Source organism: Prionailurus bengalensis, chromosome D1, assembly GCF_016509475.1.
Source record: "Prionailurus bengalensis isolate Pbe53 chromosome D1, Fcat_Pben_1.1_paternal_pri, whole genome shotgun sequence".
NCBI lineage: Eukaryota > Metazoa > Chordata > Mammalia > Carnivora > Felidae > Prionailurus > Prionailurus bengalensis.
In genome coordinates this window covers 8,728,741-8,755,915 of record NC_057346.1, presented here as the reverse complement: position 1 = coordinate 8,755,915, position 27,175 = coordinate 8,728,741, and the positions used below count along the sequence as shown (strand labels likewise).

At 41.4% G+C, this 27,175-nt stretch overlaps 1 protein-coding gene and 1 long non-coding RNA gene across 2 annotated transcripts in view; one reads left to right on the top strand and one right to left on the bottom strand.

Annotated features, from left to right (window-relative positions):
• The window catches only part of FDX1 (ferredoxin 1), a 37,218-nt gene extending 16,454 nt beyond the window's left edge, over window positions 1-20,764 (bottom strand). The window contains exons 1-2 of the mRNA XM_043579278.1: window positions 20,338-20,764; window positions 16,012-16,136 (exon numbers count right to left, since the gene is read on the bottom strand). Of these exons, the coding sequence (XP_043435213.1) occupies window positions 16,012-16,136; window positions 20,338-20,528 (316 nt within the window). The 5' untranslated portion in view covers window positions 20,529-20,764. The remainder of the gene's footprint in view (window positions 1-16,011; window positions 16,137-20,337) is intronic.
• A 53-nt stretch (window positions 20,765-20,817) lies between these two features.
• LOC122482932 overlaps window positions 20,818-27,175 on the top strand; it is a 58,185-nt gene continuing 51,827 nt past the window's right edge. The window contains exon 1 of the long non-coding RNA XR_006297250.1: window positions 20,818-20,929. This is a non-coding gene — a long non-coding RNA (uncharacterized LOC122482932). The remainder of the gene's footprint in view (window positions 20,930-27,175) is intronic.

Sequence of the window (27,175 nt, the reverse complement as noted above, 5' to 3'; positions counted from 1 at the left end):
CAGAGAAGTTAACAACAAGCCAGTACCTTTGATGAAAATAGATGTAAAAATTCTCAACAAAATATTAGCAAAATATTCAACAGCACATTAAAAGGATCATACACCATGATGAAGTGGAATTTATTCCTGGGATGTAAGGATGGTTCAACATATGCAAATAAACCAATGTGATACACCACATTAATAGAGAGAAAGTTAAAAATCATATCATCAACACAACAGATGCAGAAAAAGCATGACAAAATTCAACACCCATTTCTGATAAAAACTCTCAACAAGTTTACAATATAGAGGAACATACCTCAACATAATAAAGGCTACATATGACAAGCCCACAACTAATTGTTAAAAGTTGAAAGCTTTTCCTCTAGTATCAGGAACAAGATAATAAATCAATGAGAAGAACTGACATCTTTACTACGTTAAGTCTTCCAATCCACAAAGTAAGCTTCTCCACTACTTTGGTCTTTCTTTCCTCAGAGTATTATAATTTTCAAAAGATAGATCCTATACATATTTTGTTAGATTTAAACCTCAAAATGACGATTTGGGTGGGAATGCAAGCTGGTGCAGCTGCTCTGGAAAACAGTATGGAGGTTCCTCAAAAAACTAAAAATAGACCTACCCTACGACCCAGCAATTGCACTATTAGGCATTTATCCATGGGATACAGGTGTGCTGTTTCGAAGGGACACGTGGGCCCACCCACCATGTTTATAGCAGCACTATCAACAAGAGCCAAAGTATGGAAAGAGCCCAAATGTCCATCAATGGATGAATGGGTAAAGAAGATGTGGTACATATATACAATGGAGTATTACTTGGCAATCAAAAAGAATGGAATCTTGCCATTTGCAACTACGTGGATGGAATTGGAGGGTATTATGCTAAGTGAAATAACTCAGTCAGAGAAAGACAAATATCATATGACTTCACTCATATGAGGACTTTAAGAGACAAAACAGATGAACATAAGGGAAGGAAAACACAAATAATTTAAAAACAGGGAGAGGGACAAAACAGAAGAGACTCATGAATATGGAGAACAAACTGAGGGTTACTGGTGGGGCTGTGGGAGGGGGGATGGGCCTAATGGGTAAGGGGCATTAAGGAATCTACTACTGAAATCATTGTTTCACTATACGCTAACTAATTTGGATATAAATTGTAAAAAATAAAAAATAAAATTTAAAAAATGTCAATTTGGGGAGCTATTGTAAATGTTCTTTAAAAAAATTTTCAGTTTCCAGGTGTTCATTGCTAGTACATAGAAATACAATGGATTTTTGTGTGTTCATCTTGTATCCAGGGACTTTGCTAAATAAACTCACTTATTAGTTCTAAGATTTTTTTGTACATTCCTTGTGATTTTTTAAATGTAAACAACAATCATTGTCAAAACCAGACAGTTTTATTTCTTCCTTTTCAATCCATATGCCTTTTTAATTTTCCTTTTTTTTTTCCACCTTAATACACAGGCTAAGACTTCCAGCATGACATTAAACAGGAATGGTGAGGCTAGTCACCTTTGCCTGATCTTAGGGGACAGGCATTCCATCTTTCACCATTAAGCAGGATGTTAGTTGTAGGTTTTTTGTCGATACCCTTCATCAGCACCTGATTTTGCACAACCAGAGCCTACTTGTTTTCAGTTAAAACATGGAAGCTGCTCACATCCTTAATGAAGATTCCCGTAGCTCCCAACTCCACTAGAATCACAACCCAAACTGCCAAAGGCTATGGGCAGGAACAAAGTAGATGACAATCCTATTGGGCCTCATCTTCTAACTCCTCTTTAAGCATCATGGCATTCCCAGGCTCCATTCCTCCGGGAAATCATCTGTATTGAAAATCAGCTGTGCCAGATTTGGGGTACCAAATCCAGAATGGGGTACAAAGTGGAGAAAGGAGTCTCTAAAGTGAATGTGTGTGGTATGGTGTGTGTGTGTGTGTGTGTGTGTGTGTGTGTGTGTGTGTGTGTAGTAGATGGATCCAGGGAGTTAAGTATGTTTTCTTGATCCAGAGTTAGAAATTGCAATGCATAATTTTCTCATAGAAACCAGGCTGTAAATGGTGATTAAGTTAGTTATGAAGAAACAGGTTCTGTGGGTTGGCTTGGAAATTGAGCCACCATGTATATTATTTTCATGGAAAAACAGATCCTAAATTCGAAGCAGTTAACCTGAAAATGGATCTGGGGAACAAAACACTATTCATAAAATGGGGAACAACTATCACGTTTTAATCTTATCACACACAGGAAGACCAAGTCTACAAAACAAAGGCTGGAAGGCAACCTATAAAAGGATAAAGGATACAAAAGTAACAACAACTACAGCACCTTCAATCTAAAAGTGATAGCTGATGAGAATATGGGTGCACTAATATAATGACACATGGAAAGAGATGGGACTGAAAGGGCAAAAGTTATGTGACACACTCATATACAACCCCACAGTAATATCAATGGCTGTCAGCTTTTAGTGTCTTTATAAGTGGTTGGTTATATAAATTAATGGAGGAAATGTGTGTATGTGTGTACATATAAATATGTATGTATATGTTATCTGTATTTTTTCTTTTTTTCTTTTAGAGAGAAAATGCAGGGGAGAGAGGGAGAGAGAGTGAGAGAGGGAGGGAGGGAGGGAGGGAAGGAGGGAGGGAGGGAGGGAGACAGAGAGAGAGACAGAGAGAGAGAGGGAATGAATCTCAAGAGAGAATGAATGCTCAGCATGGAGCCCAACGCGGGGCTCAATCTCATAACCCTGGGATCATGACCTAAGCCAAAATTAAGAGTCAGATGCTCAACCAACAGGGCCACCCAGGTACCCCATCTATACTCTTATAGATATAGATATAGATATAGATATAGATATAGATATAGATATAGATATAGATATAGATTAGATATAGATATATACACACATATACATGTAAGCATAAAATGATCACACTTTATGAGGGACATATTCTCAAAGGTTTTGGAAATTGTTGGTCTCATAATTCAAGAGTTATTTTCCTGATGAACCAAAAGGTAAAATAGGGAGATGGGTTCTAATTGTTCATAAATCTATAATATTCTTATCACATTTTTGTGTTAAAATATACTTAGGTAGAACAAACATTTGAAATAAGATTTTTTTACATTCCTATGTCCACTTTTCAAATAATCAAAAATACTTGTAGAGACGATAATTGGACTTAGAGACACATTACAGCCACACCATATCCATCATTCTTGCCTGGTTATGCAATAATTTTCCTGAAGTTAAAGGTATGTATGCTTTAGTGCTGCTTTTATTTTGCCAGCTCTCTAACAATTAAGAATTCTCCTAAATTAAAAGTAATATGTATCACAACAGATTTTTGCTTTCTTCATAGCTTTTTGTCACTTCTAACCTCTATTCCCAAATAACTGATTTTCAGATGCATTTTTCGGCATTAGCACTTAATGAATGCTTGGCTGGAAACTGTTACAGGCTTTAAAAATAGTAAATTATAACCAGGGTTGAAAATATCAGCACTATAATCAACAAAATCATACAGACATTCAGATGTCTGTAAATAGCAGTTGACATGATGGTGACAAAGGATGGCACGTGTCTGTTTGCCACTTAACATGACATCGCTTTGGCCGATGTAACAAATGTAAAGTTGACAGTTTATACAGCCTGTCAGCTTGTAACTATGGGATTCTTGACCAAAGTTTCTTGACCACATGCTTCTGATTTTGCTAGAGTAAAGCATTTCAAATTTGCAGAACTGAAAAATTACCTTAAGAGTAAGTATGGTTATTGGCTAATCTGAAGGCTGGTAATAAATAAAACATCTCCAGACTCAGTTTGGGGGTTTTTTTTGTTTGTTTGTTTTTTAAACAAGGCTAATGATATTAAGTTTGGGGGAAATGCTCAGAAATCCTTGCCATAAATTCCCAGGAAAGGATAGAGATCTACAGACTGTTGCTCCTTTCATGTAATTTGAGTGTTGCCAACAGGAAAAAGATCATTTTGCACACCTGTGTGCCTGTATCTTATATTAAGATTTTGTTGGGGCGCCTGGGTGGCTCTGTCGGTTAGGCATCTGATTCTTGATTTCAGGTCAGGCCATGATCTCAGGGTTCACAGGTTCCAGCCCCGTGTCAGGCTCCGTGCTGCCTGCACTTGTGATTCTCTCTCACCCTCTCTCTCAAAATAAACAAATTAACTTAAAAAAATCATTTTGTAGAGATATTATGATGCTGACAAGACAGATTGCCCACCCTGACCTAATGCCTTTCCCCCCAAAATCCAGAGGATAACGGTATTAAAATATTATATATTAAAAATGTGAAACTATATATAAATATAAAATTTAATTTTCTAAAGTTTGATGTAGCATAGCCTGTAATACAGTATACCAACAGAGAACCAATAAACATGACAGGAATACATATAGATTTATGTGAACATGATCAGGATCTCCCAATTTGAATACTTTTCCTCAAAAGAGACATATGAAGGAAGTAGATGATACAGCATAAAAAAACCAAGGTCTGAGGTAATAAACTAGGTAAACTTGATCAGAGAGGTAGAACTGCCCCCTAGTGATGAAATATTACAATGCACTCTGAAAACGTAAAAGATCCTCCGAAAGACCTAGATCTTATAAACGTTGGAAATAAGCAAGCTTATAAATAAATGTGCTCCTTCCAAAATTTACCCTTTTTCCTTTTTACTCAGTTATTCACTCATTACTTCATATTTAATGAGGAATAAAACAGGAGGAAGTTGTTATAAAGAAATATATAACGAATGAATCATGATGCGTGCTATGAAAGAAACAAATAGGACAATAGGGTGCCGTGATGGAGAATGATGGGTTCGGGGCAGCAGGAGGAATCCTACTGGGTGGTTGGGCAAAGCCTCACTGAGGAAGTAACATAGAAACTGAGACTAGATGGATGAAAATCCGTGTATAGGAGAGAGAGGGAGGTGTGCCAGGCAGAGAAAAATGTAAAGTGTGTATGAAGTCTCAAAGTAAAAATTCTGGGTGAGTTCCACTCTTGAGAGAAGGCCAGTGTGGTCAAAAAGAGAGAGAGGATGATGAGAAATTCTGGAGAAGAAGAAGGGCTTTGGGGCCTTTTAGGCTCAGGGTAAGGAATGTGGATTTTGTCCTGAGTGAAATGGGAAGTTATTCATGGTTTTAATCCGGGCACATGCCTGACGTGCGTTAGGACAAATCACCCCAAGTTCCAGGCTCAAGAGCAGAGGCAGATAAGCACAGTTCCTAGTACACCGTGGCTGGCCAGCCCCAAGCAGTGCCTGCAGGGACGTGGGGAACAGGACACACTGGAGACATATTTTGGAGGTGCAAGTGACAGGAGCTCCTGATGGGACTGGAGGTAGGGACTGGGGGAGAAGGCAGAATAAAAGACACTCTCCGGCTTCAGGCTTGAACAGCTGGGCGATGCTCACTGACAACAGGAAAGGCCCTAGGAAGAACAAGTTTCAGTGGGGGGAAGAAAATCAAAAGCTGTTTAGTTATGTTGACTTTAAAACATCTGTGCAATTTCCAAGAAGGGACATGAAGCAGAAAGTTGGATGTTTAAGTCCAGGGCTCAGAGGAGAAGTGAGTTAAAAATGGAAATGTAACAATTTATGGGCATCTACATGGGATTTAAAGTCACAGAAGGGATGAGATCACCTTGGGAGAAGTTGTTAAGAAATCTGTCTACTTGGTCAGGCTCATTTGAGTAGGACTTATAATAAGAGCTATATTTAAAGGGTCTCAACTTTAGGAGTTAATGAAATAGCTGCCCACATAAAGCTGTTATAATGAGTTCTTCTTTATAAAAAAAACATTTTTTCAGTTTATTTAAGTTTAAGGTTTTTAAGTTTATTTATTTATTTTTGAGAGAGAGAGAGAGAGAGAGAGAGAGAGAGAGCACGCGCAAGTGGGGGGTAGGGGCAGAGAGAGGGGGAAAGACAATTCCAAGCAGGCTCCACACTGTCAGCAAGGAGCCCACCCCAGAGCTTGAACCCACAAACCGTGAGATCATGACCTGAGCTGAAATCAAGAATTGGCCCAAATGACTCAGCAGCCCAGGTGTCCTAACATTTCAGACTTCTTAACCTCATTGCTTTCATCTTTATTCTACAAAGTGGCTTAGGCTTAACTCTTATCTTTTGTGAACCTAGTTTAGGTAGGTTATATTTACATGCCAAAATTTCTGGACATGTTAGATCGTTAATCTTTAAAGCTTCTCTTCTGAGACTGCATACGTGGACACATAATTCTCATCAAATGACTAAAACTTGTGTGGGCATTAAATTTTTATATTCCTAGGGTATTAAGGAGAAAAGATTCTTCTAGTGATTATCTTGGTGGGATGAGATTATGGGAAGCAGTTTTTAATGTATTTAAAAATTTTCTATGATGAAAAATAAGCCTGTATTAATCACTATGTTAACAGTAATAGCTGATGTTTACTTTAAGCAGTTGCTTAGATTAATTCATTTCATCGTCACAGCAGCTTCATAAGGTAGATACATTATTCCCATTTTACCCTCAAAAAGACAAGGTGTGAAGGAGGTGAGGTACCTAACCCAAGGTCACGAAGCTGGAAAAGTGGTAGATCTGAGACTCAAACCTTCACAGGAAGACTCCATTCTTAACATTCTAACTAAAGCCTTTCCAAAAAAACCCTTTTTAAAATTGTGACTCACAGTATGAATTCTATTCTACACCATGACCCAGGACACATATACTTTATAAAAAAGCTAAACAAATAGTTCATGAAATAATACCCGTGCGAAAGATGGTGTGCTTTTATATATTCTGTTCTTTCTGATTTCCTTAAAATCTTGCTGGGAGCTACCCAATTGGTTTCACAATCCACTAACGGTTGGAATCTGCAGTTTGAAAAACACTTTAGTACAATACATACTCATTAATGATGAAATATTTAAAAAATTTTCAAAAGATACTTTGATCACAATGAGTATGTGCAGTAAGACCATAATACTTAGGCTTTCTTTAATTTAGAAAGAATTAGTGGAAAGCAACTCATGAAAATCATCGACAGCAAATAGAGTATTCACAATGCTTTCAGAAAAACGTGGCTTCAAGTAAAAGGCTGAAAGTCATTTAACTAAATGTTTAAAATTAGTTTTCATTTTTATGATTTTTTTTTGGTCAAATAGCACATTTAGAGAGATTTTGCTAACCAAGAAAATAAACAATACCTCATCAGAAAAACAGGCAAATAATTTGAGCAAACAACTTATAAAACAAACTTTACCAGGTAATTCTATCCCTAGTAATTTATTGCAAGGAGATTATAAACCACATACATAAAAAAGTATATCTGAGGATGTTCGCCTTTAAGTTATTTAGAATACTTGAAAACTGGAAGCCACCTAAATGTCCAAAGAAATGGATTAAATAAATCATGGTATATCTATATGAAAGAAAACTATACAGACATTTTAAATGATGTTTACAAAAGTATATTTAATGTCAGATATTCTCTCCTGGTATGTTCAATGGGGAGAAAAAACGCACTTAAAACCAATGATCTTTTTTTTTTTTTTTTTCCCCCAGGGACACTACTCCCAAAATTCTCACGTAATTCAAAACTCAAGTCTAGACTAATTTTGTCAAGGGAATAAAGGCAGAAAGGGGTGGGGCGAGAGCGCGGGCCACCTCCGCATTTCCGGCCCCGCCCACCTAGACAGGAAGCGGGCCTGCCGGCTGAGGTCCAGGACACATGGCACCCACCTGCTTCTCCAGCACCAGTCTGGATTTCCCGGAGATTTTTGTGAGCTTAAAAATATTTTTTGCTTTGGGGCGCCTGGGTGGCGCAGTCGGTTGAGCGTCCGACTTCAGCCAGGTCACGATCTCGCGGTCCGTGAGTTCGAGCCCCGCGTCAGGCTCTGGGCTGATGGCTCAGAGCCTGGAGCCTGTTTCCGATTCTGTGTCTCCCTCTCTCTCTGCCCCTCCCCCGTTCATGCTCTGTCTCTCTCTGTCCCAAAAATAAATAAAAACGTTGAAAAAAAAAATTAAAAAAAAAAATTTTTTTGCTTTTAAAATCCTATTTTCTAAGCACCTATAGCATATCCACTCCTAAATTAACAGCACACACTGTCAGGGGGATCGTTCAACCGTCAGGGCATCAGGTCACATTTAACTTCCATCCCAAAGTTACTGGTTTGGGGAAGGGCGGTTATTTCAGCACTACACCATCACCTGATGAGTCAGTGCATGGTCCACCTGCTCTGGTCAGAGATTAGGAAACACAGTAGGCTTGGTGCCCAGCATGGAGCCCAATGTGAGGCTTGAACCCAAGACCCTGATATCAATGCTTGAGCTGAGATCAAGAGTCACGGGCTTAAGCGATTGAGCCGCCCAGGGCCCCAGAAAACATTTCTTTCTTTCTTTCTTTCTTTCTTTCTTTCTTTCTTTCTTTCTTTCTTTCTTTCTTTCTATCTATCTATCTATCTATCTATCTATCTATCAATCATCTATCTATCTATCATCTATCTATCTGCTAACGTGGCTCCCCCATAATGGCATTAGCACGAACATAGTCTACAATTCACCATGACTGTCAGCCTCAAAATTAAGTGAATCTCTTCACATTTTAAAAATGTGGGCACCTGGGTGGGTCAGTCGGTTAAGGGTCTGACTCTTGATTTTAGCTCAGGTCACTATCTCAGTTTTTGGGCGTTTGAGCCCCGCATCAGGCTCTATGCTGACCAAGCCTGCTTGAGATTGCACCTCTCTCTCTGCCCCTCCCTTGCTGGCGCTCTCTCGGTCCCTCTCAAAATAAATAAACTTAACAACAACAACAATACATGTGGATAGATTCACACAATTTCAAACACGATACAGAATATGCAACTTTAATATTTTCCTATCACCCTTATTTCATTTCATTCATGTTTGCATAAAATGTCACCACAAGATGGGTTTTAAAAAGCACAGAAATGTGGGCACCTGGGTGGCTCAGTCCGGTAGGCTTACGACTCTATTTTGGCTCAGGTCATGATCTCACAGTTCATGAGTTTGAGCCCCACATGGGATTCTTTCTCCCTCTCTCTCTGCTCTTCCCCACCACCCCCCCAAATAAACAAACTAAACTAAAAAGAAAAAAGCATGGAAAGTTATTAGTGGTTATGGAGAGTAGAATAATGGATGAATTTTATTTTACATGCTTATTAAAATTTCCAAAGTTTTCTACAATGAATAACATGCACTGATGTTTTTAATCAGGAAAAATATTACTTTCTGTATTTATACAGATTTTATTTTTACCCCAATTTTTTACTTGTAGTAAAAAATACATACCATAAAATCTACCATCACTAGCCACTTTTAAGTGTACGATTCAGTGGCATTAAGTACAATCATTATGTTGTACAAGCATCACCACCATCTATTTCCAGAAGACACTCAACATCCCAAACAGGTTCTTCCCTTCCGTTAGTCTCTGGGAACCTCTGGTCTACTTTGTCTCTATGAATATCCCTGTTCTAGGTACCTCACGTGCGAAGAATTAGAGAGTATTTGTCCTTCTGTGTCTGGCTTATTTCACTTACACAATGTTTTCCAGGTTCCTCTACACTGCAGCATGTGTCAGAATCTCATTTCTTTTAACGGTTAAATAATACTCCATTATATGTATATACCTCATCTTGTTCCTCCATCCATCGGTTGATGGACAGTTGAGTAGATTTCTACCTCTGGGGTACTGGGAATGATGCTGCTACGAGCAATGGGGTACAACATGTCTGAGTCTCTGCTTTCAGTTCTTTTGAGGCTCTACCTAGGAATGCAACTGCGGGACCACATGGTAATTCTGTGTTTAACTATTAGCGGCCCTGCCAAACTGTTCTCCATGGTGGCTACACCATGGTACATTCCCACTAGCCATGCATCTGGCCTCCAATTTCTCCTCATCCCTGCCAACACTTGTCATTCTCTCATTTTTCTGACAACAGTCATCCTCGTGGATGTGAAGCAGTATCTCACCATGTATACAGATTTTTATATAATAAAATAGACTAATGCAAACATTTCTAACACTTTTTTCATGTCAGATATTATTCTGAAGACATATACTTTTTTTTTCAATATATGAAATTTATTGTCAGATTGGTTTCCATACAACACCCAGTGCTCATCCCAAAAGGTGCCCTCCTCAATACCCATCACCCACCCTCCCCTCCCTCCCACCCCCATCAACCCTCAGTTTGTCCTCAGTTTTTAAGAGTCTCTTACGCTTTGGCTCTCTCCCACTCTAACCTCTTTTTTTTTTTTTCCTTCCCCTCCCCCATGGGTTTCTGTTCAGTTTCTCGGATCCACATAAGAGTGAAAACATATGGTATCTGTCTTTCTCTGTATGGCTTATTTCACTTAGCATCACACTCTTCAGTTCCATCCACGTTGCTACAAAGGACCATATTTCATTCTTTCTCATTGCCACATAGTACTCCATTGTGTATATAAACCACAATTTCTTTATCCATTCATCAGTTGATGGACATTTAGGCGCTTTCCATAATTTGGCTATTGTTGAGAGTGCTGTTATAAACACTGGGGTACAAGTGCCCCTATGCATCAGGACTCCTGTATCCCTTGGGTAAATTCCTAGCAGTGCTACTGCTGGGTCATAGGGTAGGTCTATTTTTCATTTTTTGAGGAACCTCCACACTGTTTTCCAGAGCGGCTGCACCAGTTTGCATTCCCACCAACAGTGCAAGAGGGTTCCCGTTTCTCCACATCCTCTCCAGCATCTATAGTCTCCTGATTTGTTCATTTTGGCCACTCTGACTGGCGTGAGGTGATATCTGAGTGTGGTTTTGATTTGTACTTCCGTGATGAGGAGCGACGTTGAGCATCTTTTCATGTGCCTGTTGGCCATCCGGATGTCTTCTTTAGAGAAGTGTCTATTCATGTTTTCTGCCCATTTCTTCACTGGGTTATTTGTTTTTTGGGGTGTGGAGTTTGGTGAGCTCTTTATAGATTTTGGATACTAGCCCTTTGTACGACATGTCATTTGCAAATATCTTTTCCCATTCCGTTGGTTGCCTTTGAGTTTTGTTGGTTGTTTCCTTTGCAGTGCAGAAGCTTTTTATCTTCGTAAGGTCCCAGTAGTTCATTTTTCCTTTTAATTCCCTTGCGTTTGGGGATGAAGACACATATTAACTTAACCATTATAAAAGTCCTATGAAGTGAGTATTATTATTAACTCCACTTGACAGATAATGAAAGTGAGGCAGAGGGGAGGTCAGTGACTTACTCAAGGTATTAAAGTAAGTCACTACAGGAAAAGTTACAATACAGGGAAAAGTGGAATGAAAATGAAAAACTCATAATCAGATCAAGAAGAGACAACCAGCACTGAACGCCTTCTAAGACTGTTTTCAGTACATTCTGAAAAATCAAAAGCAACTAAATACATTTGTCTTTTTCACTTATAAACATCTACCTGTGTTATTATAAATACATTGTGAATGTTATTTGTAACGGACACATACTGTAATTTAAAAATGCCATCCTGGACTTAAACAATTCCCATTATGAGACATTTAGGTTGTCTCCCCTAATTTTTTTCTTAGATACATTTTTCAAATAGGTGACGAGCCAGCCTCTTCCGTGCTGTCCTGCCGGCTGCTTCCCTTATCCTGTATTCAATAAACCTGTATCTCCTTTAAAAACAAATTGACTAAATAAAAATAAAATAGGTAACGCATTCACACCATCCCAAACTCAGAAAGTATAAAAAGTGTTATAATGAAAATCTCCCTCCTACCAACAGGTAACCACTGATCTTTGTTTTTAAGACTCCTTCCAGAGACTTTTTCTAACACGGCCATATAATATCCCACTGTGTAACGACACACCAGCCCTCCACTAATGGGCATTCGGTTGTTTCAGACTTTTTGCTGTTACAAGTATCTCTGCAGTGAAGAGCCCAATACACATGCCTCGTATATACAACTGCCTCTGTGGAGACATGTAGAAAAATAGATGCATGGGTCGCAGCCTCCACGTCAGCTTTCTCAGAACTCAAAAGATCAACTTTCTCAAGGACACGAACAGTGTTCATTATTTCATCTAGTATCCTCGCTTAGACCGGTAATGGCCTCCACAGTCAGCCGTAAAGATGACAAAGACACAGTTCTGTCACGTAAGTTTCCTTTGGCACTGTGAACTTTTATACCGGCTGATGCAACGTCTTTGCCTTCTAAGTCCAATACCTGAGCCTCCTCGGGGGAGTTTCTATAGACTATTTTTGTTCCTGAGTACGAGCCACACTTTCCCATTTCTCTGGATGTCTTGAATTTTTTTTCATCGCAGGTGGACACTGTGCCTAATAAAATGTGGCAACCAGGGAAATCAGGATTCCAACCCTGTGCCTGTTGTTATTTGTTTCTCCAGTGACTTTCCTGTTCTAATGCTCCGAAGTCTGTTTCCCCCGTCGTGTGTGGCCTCTGAAGTCTCTGCTCAGTTAGCTCAGCAGTCAGCCAGATGACTGGACAGGGTTTCCTTCAATGTATTGAATCACTAACTCTTCCACCTTTTGCTGACGAGCTTGGCGTGTGACTCAGTGCCCCTTCAACGTTCAGTCCCCGCACGGGACTCCAGGTTAGCCAGGGATGAGAGGCCAGGGCCCTGACACATCTTTCCTGCAGGGTCGCACATCGGGCATGGCCGTCTAGATCCCCAGCACAGTCCAAAGCCCACCAGAGACATCTCATTCCTCAGATCTTCCTTTTAAATTTTTGGCCAGGCTCCAGTTTGCCCAACTGGTATCACAGCCTCAGCAGTTGTGTTAAACAACCGCACGTGACTGTTTTAGACTGAAGTCCTAGGGGTAGATCTTTTTCCAAGGAGCAATCTCTGAGGCAGGTCAGGTAGCTCCCTGGGCTGGAGCTTTTCTGGAAAGCTGTGAGACAAGTGACCGCGGTCTGGAGATTGGACGTTCTGAGGGATTCAAGCCCCATGTGTCCCTCCAGTGGCCGCAAGGCTGCTGGGTTTCACAGCTACCGTAGTTCTGAAGCTGCGAAGTGTTAAGACTACTGTAGAACTGGGGATGAGAGGATGAGAGAAGGCCAAGTTTAAATGCCACGAGTCCTGCCATGCTTACCAGGGTCAGTACTGTGCTAAGCACTTCATTTCCAATATCCCGTTTCACCTCTAACAACCCGATGAGGTTAGAACTATTATAATCCTAGTTTATAGAAGAGGAAACTGAGGCATGCAGACTTTCAAGTGGCTTGCTCCCGGTCTCACAGCTAGTAAGAGATAGGAACCATAATCGGTCTGATTCCAGAGTCTTATTCTCAATGACTATGCTTGTACTACTTTTCATCTGTGAGAGAATAATCCAGAGAAACTAGGTTTAGTTAAAAGTGTAGCTGGAAAAAAAACAAAACAAAACAAAAGGGGGCGCCTGGGTGGCTCAGTCATTTGGGCATCCGACTTCGGCTCAGGTCATGATCTTGCGGTCCGTGAGTTCGAGCCCTGCGTCGGGCTCTGTGCTGACAGCTCAGAGCCTGGAGCCTGCTTCAGATTCTGTGTCTCCCTCTCTCTCTCCCCCTCCCCTGCTTGTGCTTTCTCTCTCTCTCAAAGGTAAATAAACATTAAAAAAAAAATTTAAGGAGCACCTGGGTGGTTCAGTTGGTTGAGCATCCAACTTCGGCTCAGGTCATGATCTCGCAATTTGTGAGTTAGAGCCTCGTGTCAGGCTCTGTGCTGACGGCTCAGAGCCTGGAGCCTGCTTCGGATTCCATCTCCTTCTCTCTCTGCCCCTCCCCCACTTGTGCTCTATCAAAAAAAAATTTTTTTTTAAGTGTAGCTGAATATGAATGCATGAGGAAGATCAATTACAGATAAATTTTATAGAATATGTATTATACTTAAATTTTCTTTTAAGTATTTTCATTTCTTTTAAATGAATTCTTTCCCTAAATTAGTCATTCTTAACTATGGTGTGGATCTGAACCATGTGGAACTTTGTAAAAATATACCTACACAACTCCCCTCTCTCCCTGTACTATTTATGATGGAACGCAGATGTCTGCACTTTTAAAAGTTCTGTAGAGATTCTGAAACTCAATCCCAGCCAAGAATCACTGCATGAGACTCAAAAACTCCTTAAAATTAGAACCGTATCAACTATTTCACCACCTAATTTCTGTGACAGGTGTTCACACAGGAAAGATGCTTCTTAGGGGAAATGGCATAAAGGAAAAAGCAGACCTTTGGGAGTTAAGAGACTTGAGTTTGAGTGCTGGACCTCTCACTCGCTCCTTGTACGACCCAGGGAAAATTAACTTCTCTGAACCTTAGTTTCTTCATCTATAAAATGGAAGTTTGAAAAACAAGTCTACAAGAACAGGTAACAAAGGCTGGAATGTACTATGCGCGCAAACGGTCGTTGTCATGATTAACCCTGACTTAGATTTAGAAATTCAGCAAATGTTATTCACTATCAGCTCTGGACAAAACCAACTCTGTGAGGTCCCTGAGTAAGAGCTCACAATCTAACACACGCGTACGGGAGAGGGGCATTCTCCCTAAAAAGGCAAACTGTGATGAGCACTGACACATATATTTATTACATGATGGGAAAACGGTGGAAGAGAAATAGTTCTGTGCTGGAAAAGGCCCCTAAAAGTGTAATGTGAACCGTGCCTAGAACGAATGAGAGTCAGACAGGCACAATCATAGTCTGCCTTGCTGCAAACCAGTGGTTCTCTAACATACAGCAAAGTCACACGAGGACTTGTGAAAACACACACTGCTGGGTGCTACCGCAAACACTCTGATTCAGCAGATCTGGAGTGGGGTTTGAGGATCTGCATCTCCCAAGTGACGCGGATGCTAACACTGAGAACCACCACTCCAGACAGAGAGAGTACTTGAGCAAAAGTGACAGCTGACAGAACGGGTATCCCTGACCTAGAAGATGGCAGTTTCTGGGACACAGGCTTCGTGTGAGTGGTTACAGAATATGGTCAGAAATCTAGAAATAAAAACTTTCTAAATAAAATACTTCCTTCTCTAACAAGAGGGAGATAAACTGCACATCCGAGGAAGGGGAACAGACATTCGAGACTCTGTGTGGTGACGGAGGTTAAGTGGACATGTGGCGGTGGCCATCTGTCAATATATACAAATATCAAATCAATATGTTGTACACCTAAAAGTAATATGTTAAATGGCAATTACAGCTCAATAAAACAAAATAGAAGAGTACATAAAATAAAACTCACTTAAAAGATGCATAAGCTCAATCGATACAAGAAAACACCAGTCAAACCCAAATTGAGGGAAATTTTATAAAACAACATACCACTACTTGTCAAAAGTGTCAAGGCTGTGAAAAACGAAAAAGAGTAAGGAAATGTCACAGACTGAAAGAGTTTACGGACGTATGATAACTAAATGCAATGAAGTCTCCTGGATTGAATCCCAAAACAGAAAGACATTCGTGGGAAAACTAGGAAAATTTCATGAAGTCTATAGTTTTTTAGTTATTGCACCAACATTACTTTCTGGGTTTTGATTATTACACCATAGTTCTGTAAACTGTTAACAGTAGAAGAAGCTGAGTGAAGATTGTATCGGAAAGTTCTGTACCGTTTTTGCAACCTTTCTGTACATCTAAGGTATGTGCAAATACAAAGTTAAAAAAAAAAAAAACTAAGTCAAAACTAACTACTCCTCTGTGGTAGGACATTTAACATCTGTAACCTGGTACCTTTCAACTCCACTTGCTACTCCCAGCTTTGCGTCACACAGGTAAGGTAATGAGGCAAGAAACTTTGGGGTAAAGGGTTAATTAAATGTACAAAGGACAGAAACAGTGTCACTCATTCTTTATAAAAGAGAATGTAACACTAATACATCCTGAATTTTAATATTTATCTTAGTATGCTAGACATTAAAATTCTGCAAAAAAAAAAATTGAACCTATTGAATGGTTTCATTTACGAATTTTAACGAATGTTTCATACTCACCAAAGCCATCAATATCTAGGTTATTCTCAACCACAACATCTAGTAGAGAGTCACCGACTTTCCCTTTGGCTGTCAATGTCTCCCCATCACGGTTTACAAAGTGGACTGTTATTTTATCTTCTGAGCTGGAAAAGGAAGTAGTCCTTTATTATTTTTAGTAATTTTAAAAGATACTTTAAAGGAATTGTTTTAGGAACTTGTCAAAAACATGGGGGGGTGGTGTGTATGTGAATGCATGCATGCAAATATGCTTTTTATAGTATTCTTTCCTTTCTACAGTTTAGAGAAGGCATCACAAATCAGAGGCATGTCTATCTACCCACTTACCAGAACGGAAGCTCTACCGCCCTACAGGAAAGGGCAACTATATTACTGTCAAGGCCACCCATTGTGTCCCCCCAGGGGTTACAGCCATAGGTTGAGTCCTGTGACAACACGTAGAAACCATCCTTAGTCATGAAGTCCATTTTACTCTCACACAGCTCCCTAAAAAGCGTCATCTGTATGTAGCATCCCTAGAAGACGACACCGTGAGATCATTCTGCTATCAGTAGGGTAACAGCTGTGCGGGTGTCTGAGAGGCAGCAGTCTGTTTTCAGAGCATTTACACATCTCATTTTGGTCCACATCATGTACTCAAAACTCAAAGAGGCTATGATAGGTTTTTGTTTGTTTGAATCAATGGGAAGATAAATATGCCTCCTTGCGTGTTTATTATAGGATATTATATTACCCAATAGAGTCAGCGGACTTGAATTTCTTTCCCTTCTCATAAACATCACTCCAAAATCTGGGAAAAGAAATGATATTAACAACGAGATGCCTGTCATCCACCATTGGTCATTTTAATTTTGACCTCACATTTGAAAAGATGTACTTTAGTTTCATTAGTTGCAATTTTCACTACTGCCAATAGAGGGTAATAATCCATCAAAGAAAACTTTAATGTAGGTAAAACTAGAATTATATAATTTCAGAGCTGTAAATATATTGCAAATTATCAGGTCAAATTATTTTAGAAATGAGGCAACTAAAGCCCCTGTCAGATAATGGCCTCCTTGATAATTCAATGCTGCAAAAAGGAGAATTCTATGAATTAAAAAGTATCGCTTGTGTGTGTGTGTATGTGAGAGAGAGAGAGAGAGAGAGAAAGAGAATGGCTCTCCAGAAGGGCCTGTGCTCTCCAACTTCTTTTCAAAGCAAAAAACAAAAAAACAAAAACAAAAACAAAAACAAAAAAAACTTTAGAAGCTCACAGCACTGAAACGTCTTTTACATCAAACTCCTCTTCCATAAAATCAGGGTAACATTTATGTTCTAGTTTTGATTATGTACGCAAAATACCTAGAGCTCAAAAAACACTGATTAATAACTTTTATTTAAAACTTCAGTCATTTTTAATTTTTTTTTAATGTTTATTTATTTTTGAGAAACAGAAAGACAGAGCCTGACATGGGGCTTGAACCCACCAACCTAAGCGGAAGCCGATGCTTAACCAACTTACCCACCCAGGCGCCCCAGCTTCAGTCCTTTTGTTGCTAAGAAGCAACTGCTATGAATTAGAGGTGTACAGTCCCAGAAAAAAATTCTGCACAGTAAGAGAAATAATAGGTTTGTCAAAGGAGCGGAGAGGAAGCAGAAATGAGAGAGGAAAGGTAATCCTGCAGTTGAAAGCGTATGGAATGTGAGAATCAGAAGATGTAGATTCTAGCTCTGGGTCTGACATACACACATTAGATGACCAGGGGAAGCCACTGCCTTATGGGTAAGATGGGAACTGTGACTTCACCAAGCTGGTGAAGGAGAATCAAAGGTACATTAGTGGAAACACTTTGTTTCTTAAAGCATTACACACATGTACTTTACCCAAATAACTTTATCCATTTGCTATTAATAATTGGTATTGCTGGGTTTTAGGTTTCCCCCCCAATTCCAGGAACTAGCAACAAGCTTTTAGCTGTTCCCAAGGAGAAGATTTCACGCACTGAGAAATAAACACAATCCTTCTAAATCTTCTACCAACATCAATTCATCAGCGCAAACAACTACTTTCTTCACTTGTTACCTTTTACTACTGCCATCTCTTCTGCTCAACCAGAGCCGATATTTTAACAAAGCTGTCTGGGGTTGCGGTGGTACAGTTCCTAACAGACTTCTCATTGGGAGGGAAGTTATTATAGCTGCTGATGCCTACCTTTTCACCATATAGGGAGGGTGGCCTGAGGCCGTTGGTCCAAGAAAAGGGTCTGGCCTATTCTGGGGCTCCCTACTTCCATAGCCTCCTTAACTCTTCCTAATGACCCTGTGGGCTAAAGAACTGTCAACCCTCATGGTGCTCAAGGAAACAAACTAAAACTGCTTGACTTCTGTTCCTAGTTTGCCAGCTACTTAATATATTTTTATTTCCCACCTCACCTACCTCCCAGGATTTTCTTAAGCGTGAAATGCAGCAATTGTTGTGAAAGCCCTTTGAAGCCTCAATCACTACAAAATAGGAAGTATTATGTTGGAGTATTTTGGAGCAAAAGCCTTTTTTCTCGCCCCCCAACTCTCAATTACTGATAACTTAGCCATACAGTTTCTAGGCTGTTCTGTCCCGTGCAACTCTGTGCACTAACAGAGATGTTGTACACCTGCAATGTCCAATAGAGTAGCCACTGGCCACACGTGGCTGTTGAGTACTTGAAATGCAGCCAGCACAACTGGGATACCGACTCTTTTAAATGTATTTACATTTAAATGTAAATGATGTTATCTTAAACTTAAATGTGGTTGGTTGTAACCATAGTGGAAAACACAAGTCTGAGAGAGAAAGAGGTGAAAGATCTAGTTGTTAGTTCCAACGTGTGTGATACAAAGCACAAGGCCATCAACTGAAACTGTGCCAATGAGGAGGAAAGCAGGATTAGGAGGGAATAGAACAGATGTGCTTCCTTTTAAGACAACCTGATATATCCAAGTTCAGGCTTGATAAATGCAGGGGAGATAAATGCCATTTACAAAAGCATTCACGTTCCCTTGAAATACTAGGTTCGTGAATAAGTTCAATATATGTTGCCCCAATGTATACACAGTTTTTTTTTTTTTCCCAAGAAAGCATCCATTGTACAAAAACATCCATGTAGAGAGGTAGGGGAAGGGAGTGTCAAAGAAACAGGGACAAATGAATCCAGCTTGCCTTCTCCGTTATCTCCCTCACACTTCATGCAACAAAAATTTATTGAGCATGTGCTACATAATATTAATGGGGAAAAGATAATTAAGTCTTAGACCCCATTCTCAGGGACCTTATCAAGAAGAAACTAGAAAAGGCAGCATACAAATCCAAAACTGTCTCCCTCCAGTTCTTGCTTCCCACTACATGACAGCAAGGAGTCAGAGAACTGTCCAGAGATCAGCATTACGTAAGGCTCCACCGCACTCTGAAATTAGGAGCAAATTTTATTCCCATTATATCTAAAGGGATCGTGTCTTCGAAAAACAAATATACCCAAGAATACAAATCTTCAAAATATTTTGGGGAAACATTTTTTTACATCACTTTCAACGTTTAATACAAAACACAACACTGTGGGCCTTAGCAGCTGCTGCCAACAGGTGGCATCTACTGAGCCCTCACCATTTGCCAGACACAACACCACCCCTATTATCTGTACTATCGTATTCTTCAAATAACCCTGTGAGGCCTATGCTTGACTTATGCTCCATTTATAAATGGGGAAACTGAGGTTTATAGTGATGGAGGAAGTGAGGCATTAAGTGCCCAAGCCTAGTTTAAAACCCGGCCTTGCCAGTGCGAGGCAAGGAGTTTTAGCCCCGCATCAGCTACAAGAGAGCATACAGGCAATAAGGGGATAGAGTGTGTGTATCCTAAACAGGCATTCCCAGCCAAAGAACTGGAGACGGAACGTCCTAAAAGAGCAGGAGAAAGGCCCAGAACCAAAGTGCTGGCCGGGACATCAACGGAGAGCGTTTTATGAAGGTCAGCGCAGGCTCCGGGCAAAGCAAAGGTCAGCGCCGAGCCAAAGCACTGCAGAATCGACGGTGGCAGAGCGCGCGGCTTCCGGAGGGCCCCGGGCGGAAGGGAGAGCGGGGTCCAGGGGGCCCCGGGTCCCCGTTTCCCGCAGGCGTCCGGGCTGGGAAAGGAAACCGCGGCGTGAATGGAGGCAGACAGGGCCCCGAGGAGCGCCACGGCCCAGGCGGGGCGAGAGGCGAGCGACCCCGGACAGCGGCCTGGCCGCAGGCGTCCAAGAAGGGGCAGGGAAACCAGCATCCGCACGGCGCCGGGGACCCCCGCCCGCATGCGCACGCCGGCCCGCGTCTCACCTGCTCCGCGCCGGCGCCGACACGCTCAGCGTCCGGGGCGCCACAGCGCCGCCGCCCCGGCCCGGCCCCCCGAGCCCCGCGAGGCAGCCGGCTCCCGCGCGGGGTCTGGCGTGGAGCAGCCAACGATAGGCCGCGCCGCCCAGGGCCACGGAGGCGGCGCGCAGGAGCCGGGCGCCCCCCGCGGCGGCCATGGCCGGCGGTCGGGTAACTACCGGAAGCGACGCTGAGGCCGCACGGCAGCGGCCGCGAGAGGCTCGGCGAGCGCGGGATAGCCTAGACGCCGGGGGGCCGCGGGGAGGAGCACGGCGATCGCGGTCCGGGCGAGGGCCTGCTCCGAGCTGCGGCCGCGGGCTGCGCTTCTTCCGGGTGACCTATAAACCCTGCGGCTCCCCAAGTGCGGCCCGTCCCCCCACCCCCGCCCGTTCCCACTCCTCCCGGGCGGGTGTGGCCTTTAGGGGGCGGGGCCGGGCGCTGGGTCTGCACCCAAGGACCGCCTTTGTCTTCACCTGGCTGCTCGGTCCCCAGTGTCAGGACGGGGAATTTTAAAGAATAGCCGAACGTTCGACGGCAAGATGCGGTCAAACACCCCCAGGTAACGAAACCGCTTTCTCCTGTTCCGCACTTCCTTTCTCCTCCTCCCTGTTAAAATAAAAAGCAAAGCGGGGAGATTGTCATCCTGGAGTTCCCAATAGGCTGAAAGGGAATTCTGGGCATTGTCAGACAAGGGCAGTAGGAGATTTCAGTGCCAACCAACGTGATACACAGAGGAACAACTTTGACTATGACGTTATAAATAATCGCAGTGATCAAGAAACTAGGGGCTCCTGGGGAAAGCACGTGTAATAATCCACAGCAAGCACACGCGCGTCCAGTACATGAAATCCAAGAGTTTGGAAACTTTTGGATGAACTGAGATTTTACTAAAGACTTCTACGAAAATGAAGACAGATAAATTAAAAAATACACGTTCTCAAAATGAATACGTTGCCGCGGAAAGAGCATGGGGCTTTGAGGTCATAAATAGCAATGTTCAAATCCAAGGTTTGCCACTCTTGAACTCTCTGAGACCTTGGATAAATTATCCTCCCCAAGGATCAGAGTGTAACACTTTAACACTGATAAGATGTTCCGCTGTCCAGGGCCATTCTGAGGGTTACAGAAAAATACGCACAGCGGTACAGTGCGTCACAAGCTTTGACCCCCTTCCCTAAGGCCACCTTTCAAAAAAGGTCAATATTTCAAAAAAGGTGGATATTGTAGCTATGTTAAATGCGATAAAAGATATTTTAAGGAATATTCAGAACAAGAAAGGCTAGACCTGACCAGAGTTTCTCTAGACAGCCTTTGGGGGGTATTAAACCCGGAGGCAGGGAGACAGCAGTCGTGTGGCTCCCAAATTGCTTAAATTTTCCCATAAAAAAGACTTCTAGGCTGTAAAGGACACGACAAGCCCTGACAATCGGAAAGAGAAGGTTGTAAAAAAAAAAAAGTTAATTGTCTGTTTTTATAAGATCAAATCTTCAAAGTTCGATTAATTAATTGTAGGAAGGAAACAGGGATGGCCTGGGAGTGCACACATTCCCTCTCAGCAAATCTAGCTTCTACTGGGTTTTAGCACTTCCGGCTTTCTGCTTTGTGGGGTAGTTGTTCATCTTAGTAGACCCCATACTAGCAGCTCCAGGGCTTTGAGCACATCAAGTGTTGAGTAAATAGTCGTGAATAAGTTAATGTTGTCCTGTAACTTCCTTTAGTAACCATGACAGTTCATGAAGCCTGTAGGTGAAAATGAAAGATGGAAAAAACATGTTTTCCAGATCTTCAAAGATGGATCAGAGTTGATTGCAAAGGTTACAAATATCAATTCAGCAGTATTCCATATGGGATTTGTAAACATGTGGGCCCTAATACATGTACAAAGTAATACAGAATTAGGAAGAGCTTTTGCTTATGTATTTCTTTTCTTCTAAAGCTCCCACCCCTCCATCCTTCACTTATGTTGAAATCCATCCATATTTGGGAGCTCTTTTCAAATCCTTTCCCTTAAAGTGGTGCCTACTTATCCCAACAGATCATCCCTCCCACTGCTGAATGCCTGACACCTTTGTCCTTTCTTGTAAAACTTGTACCTCTTCAAATAGAATAATGTTCACAAGAATGCTTTCTAAACTGAAAAGTGTCATAACAATTCAGATTTAGTGTTTCTTGAGCACCTACTTTTGAGCTTCATGGCACTGTGGGTTCCATCACACATACTTTACATAGCTTTTGTAGATGGAAGCTTCCAAGATAAGGATGCAGTCTTACTCGTCTTCATGTTCCCAGCACCTGGCGTAGGGCCTGGCACGATGCAGCCATTTTATAACGTCTCTTAAGAATTGTATCAGGACAGCCTGGGGGGCTCAGTTGGTTAAGCTTCCGACCCTTGGTTTCAGCTCAGATCATGATCTCAGGGTTTATGGGTTCGAGCCCCACATGGGGCTCCGTGCTGGTAGTGTGCAGCCTGCTTGGGATTCTCTCTCCTTCTCTCTCTGCCCCTCCCCTACATGCTCCCTCTCTCTCAAATAAATAAATTAAAAAATTGTGTTAGGAGCTTCCACAATTTTTATCTCATTTCATTATCACAGCAGCTCTGTCTTTAATCCATAAATGTCTTTAATCCATAAATATTTATTGACGTAAGCAGTATGTAAATCGCCATGCTGGTGCTAGAGAGACAGCAGTGAGCAAAATAGCCCCTGCCCGCTTACTTTGCACGTGAGGAAAGTGAGGCGTAGGATGGTTGTGCCTTCCTTAGACTCACACTGCTGGTGACCTATAGATCCAGACTGTAAATCTGGGTCTTCCTGGTCCCAAGTCCAGGGTATGAACATAAGAAATGATATTTTTATTATTTTTCTTATATTTTATTATATATTTACATATGTCATCCATGTAAACTTTTTATGTATTTTTTCGGTGCCAATAAGCTTTTTATATTATTAATGCGTATTTTATATGTCATGTTTTCCAACTCTACATTCAGTAATAAATGCTAAAGATTCTACACAGCCTGTGTAATTTAGGGATAGGGTCAGAAATCATCTAAATTTTGTTGGGGTTTTTTGTTTGTTTGTTTTTAGAAATTAAGTATTTTAAAAGGAGTACAAAATTAGACCTAAGTATGTTTCATCTCAAGAAATTACTCACTCCACCCCGACCTGATTTATTTTTTAATTTTAAGTGTAATCTTTTTTAACTAGGCTTCACGCCCAGTGCAGAGCCCAAAATGGGGCTTGAACTCACAACCCTGAGGTCAAGTCCTGAGCTGAGATCCAGAGTCGGACACTTAACCTACTAAGCCTCCCAGGTGCCCCCCCCCCCACCCAGGTGATTTATTAATATGGCTAATATTGGTGTGTTTCCTAAATTTTAAGGTATAATTGATATTTAAGGAAGTTGCCCTCTGTCTCTTTTTTTTTTTTTAAGTTTATTTAAGTAATCTCTGCATTCAACATGGAGCTCAAACTCACAACCCTGAGATCAAGAGTCACACACTCTTCTGACTGAGCCAGCCAGGTGCCCCTAAATTAATGGTTTTGTCTTAATTGATCTTCCTGCCTGTGGTCTTATCAGAATTGCTCTGAGACATCCTCCATACTGCCAGTAGGCTGATACTATTAAAATACTGACATGATGGAAAAAACCCTTGCATGACATTTCATCATCATTTATTAATAGAATAAAACAAACCGTTCAGCTGGACGCACAATAGCCCTCAAGCTCTGCCCTCCCCTGCCCATCAGTCCTGCATCGTGTCTTTCTCCTCTGCAGGGTATGTTGGCCGCCTGCTGCTGGCTCACTTCTAGCCGGCCTCTGGCACTCCTTTCAGTCCTTGGAGGAGCCGCACTTTGACCCAGGCAACTGTTGGGAACCCTGTACACCGTAAATCCTTCTGCCACAGCTTACACTTAACTTGTTATATGCAAATGAGAGCTTGGATCAAGTAACTTGCAGTTTCAGGTCCCAGTTCTTGTTAAGATTACTTTTTATGTTCTTTTAAACTTTTTAATATGCCCCCCAAATGTTAACAGCTCGTTGTCTTTTTTTGTCGTGTTAGTCACTCCTGATGAACAATTTGCTTGGGGTTGCAAAATGCGGGTGTTCTAATTTTATCATTCCTTCTTCATTGATCATCTAGACTACTTCTATAAAGGCAGACTTGGGGTGTCTGGGGGGCTCAGTCAGTTAAACATCCGACTCTTGATTTCAGCTCAGGTCACGATCTCGCAGTCATGGGATTGAGCCCTGTGTCGGACTCTGCACTGATAGTGCGGAGCCTGCTTGGGATTCTCTCTCTCTCTCTCTCTCTCTCTCTCTCTCTTTTTCTCTCTCTCGCTCAAAATAAGTAAATATTTAAAAGAAAAAAAGTCAGACTTGTCCTCAACTTCTGTTCAGATCTCCCCAAAGAGAACCGGTATGGAAAAGGCAGGATAAATACTTGATAGTTTATCTGCTATAGTTGCAGGTTTATTCACGTTCTCTCTTTATTCAAAAGCTACTCTGAAAAGTTATAATTTTCTAACAAATAGTACATTTCACCTAAATTTTCCAAATCTATTGGTATAAGTTTCTTCCCAGTATTTACTTATCTTTTTAAAAAAAATCTCTGCTAGATCTATAACTAATATTGCATTTCATATTTCTCATATTATTTTCTGGATCTCCTTTCTTTTTTCTTTGAATAACCTTGGCAAAAGTTTGTTTTATTGGTCTTTTCAGATAACAGCTTTGGACAGTGATCTTCTGTGCTTTATCTTTGTTTTCTTTTTTTTTTTTTAATTTTTTTTAACGTTTATTTATTTTTGAGACAGAGAGAGACACAGCATGAACGGGGGAGGGGCAGAGAGAGAGGGAGACACAGAATCGGAAGCAGGCTCCAGGCTCTGAGCCATCCGCCCAGAGCCCGACGCGGGGCTCGAACTCGCGGACCGCGAGATCGTGACCTGAGCTGAAGTCGGACGCTTAACCGACTGAGCCACCCAGGCGCCCCATTTATCTTTGTTTTCTAATCTTACTCATTTACCTTTATAATTTCTTTCTTTCTTTCTGGGTTCTTGGGATTTATTACTTTGTTCTTTTTCTAACTTCTTGATGTAGATACTTAGTTCATTAGTTTTCAGTCTCGTTTTTAAAGTAAGTATTTAATTTCTCGAAGTACTTAAATTTCCTCTAAGTAGTGTGTTTAGCTGTGTCACGAGTTTGAAATGTGGTATTTTCTGTATTGTTCAGTTAATTTTTAATGTCTCTTTATTTTTGAGAGAGACAGAGAGCAAGCAGGGGAGGGGCAGAGAGAGAGAGGGAGACAGAATCCCAAGCAGGCTCTGTGCCATCAGCATAGAGCCCAGCGCGATGCAGGGCTTGAGCCCGCAAACTGTGAGATCATGACCTGAGCCAAAATCAAGAGTCAGACACTTAACCAACTGAGTCATCCAGGTGCCCCTGTATTGTTCAGTTTAAATATTATCAGATTTCGGGGCGCCTGGGTGGCGCAGTCGGTTAAGTGTCCGACTCAGCCAGGTCATGATCTTGCGGTCTGTGGGTTCGAGCCCCGCGTCGGGCTCTGGGCTGATGGCTCAGAGCCTGGAGCCTGTTTCTGATTCTGTGTCTCCCTCTCTCTCTGCCCTTCCCCCGTTCATGCTCTGTCTCTCTCTGTCCCAAAAATAAATAAACGTTGAAAAAAAAAAATATTATCAGATTTCCACTCTGTTTATCCTCTGATGGTGAGCCATTTGGAAGTGTTTTAAATGTCTAAATATTCAAAGGTTAGAAGTTAGTAACATTGCAGAAGCAAAGATCAGTGAACCTGTAAACACAGCCATAGAAAGTTTCCAGAGTGACATCCACAGTGAAAAAAGTCTAGAAAAATGTAAGAACATAGCGTCATTGGCCTATGAACAATATCACATGGTCTAACATACTGCTATTTGGAGTTTCAGAAGGAAGGAAAATGAGACTGAAATGAAGTCATTTTTAAACCAACAAAAAGTAATAGACCTGTTGCTCTCAGATTCACTGAAAGAACTTACAAAGACTGTGTCTACAGTAGGCAGCTTCTGACATGGCTCCCAGTGATCCCCACCTGCTGGATTCACACCTAAGTGTAATCTCCTCCTCTTGAGGGCGGGCTGGACCTAATGATTTGTTCCTAAAAATTGAAAACAGAAAAAGGGCGATGGGGTGTCACTTCTGCATTATGGTATAAAAGACTGTGAACTCTGTCTTTCTGGCTTTCTTCCTCTGTTGCCCTCCTGGCTTACATTCTGTGATGAAGAATCTGCCAGGTCAGAGAGGCTCAAATCGCAAAGAACCAAGAACAGCCAGCAAGGAACTGAGACGTTAGTCCACTTATCCACTCGCGAATAACAATCCTGTCAACAACCATCTCAGTGAGCTGGGAAGCAGAGACTTCCTTAGTCGAGCCTGGGGGGACGACCACATCTCCAGCTGACCCCTGACTGTGGCCCAGGAGAGACCCTGAAGCAGCGGGCCCAGTGATGCCACACTACGTCGAGAAACAGATAATAAATGTTGTTTCAGTTCATTATGCTTCGGAACCATTTGTTAGGCAGTGATAGATAGCCAATATAATGTTCTTCAAGAATAGTGAAATTGAACCCAAAAAGAAGGGATAAGAGGCAAAAAGAAATGATTCAGCAAAATATTAGCAACCATATGGGTAAATCTAAATAAAAACTGATTGTAAAACAGTAATAACAACTATGATCTCATGAGAAGATAAAAATAAAAGCAAAAGAGAATTCCATGACTGAGCCGATACATCATATAAAACAGGAAATTA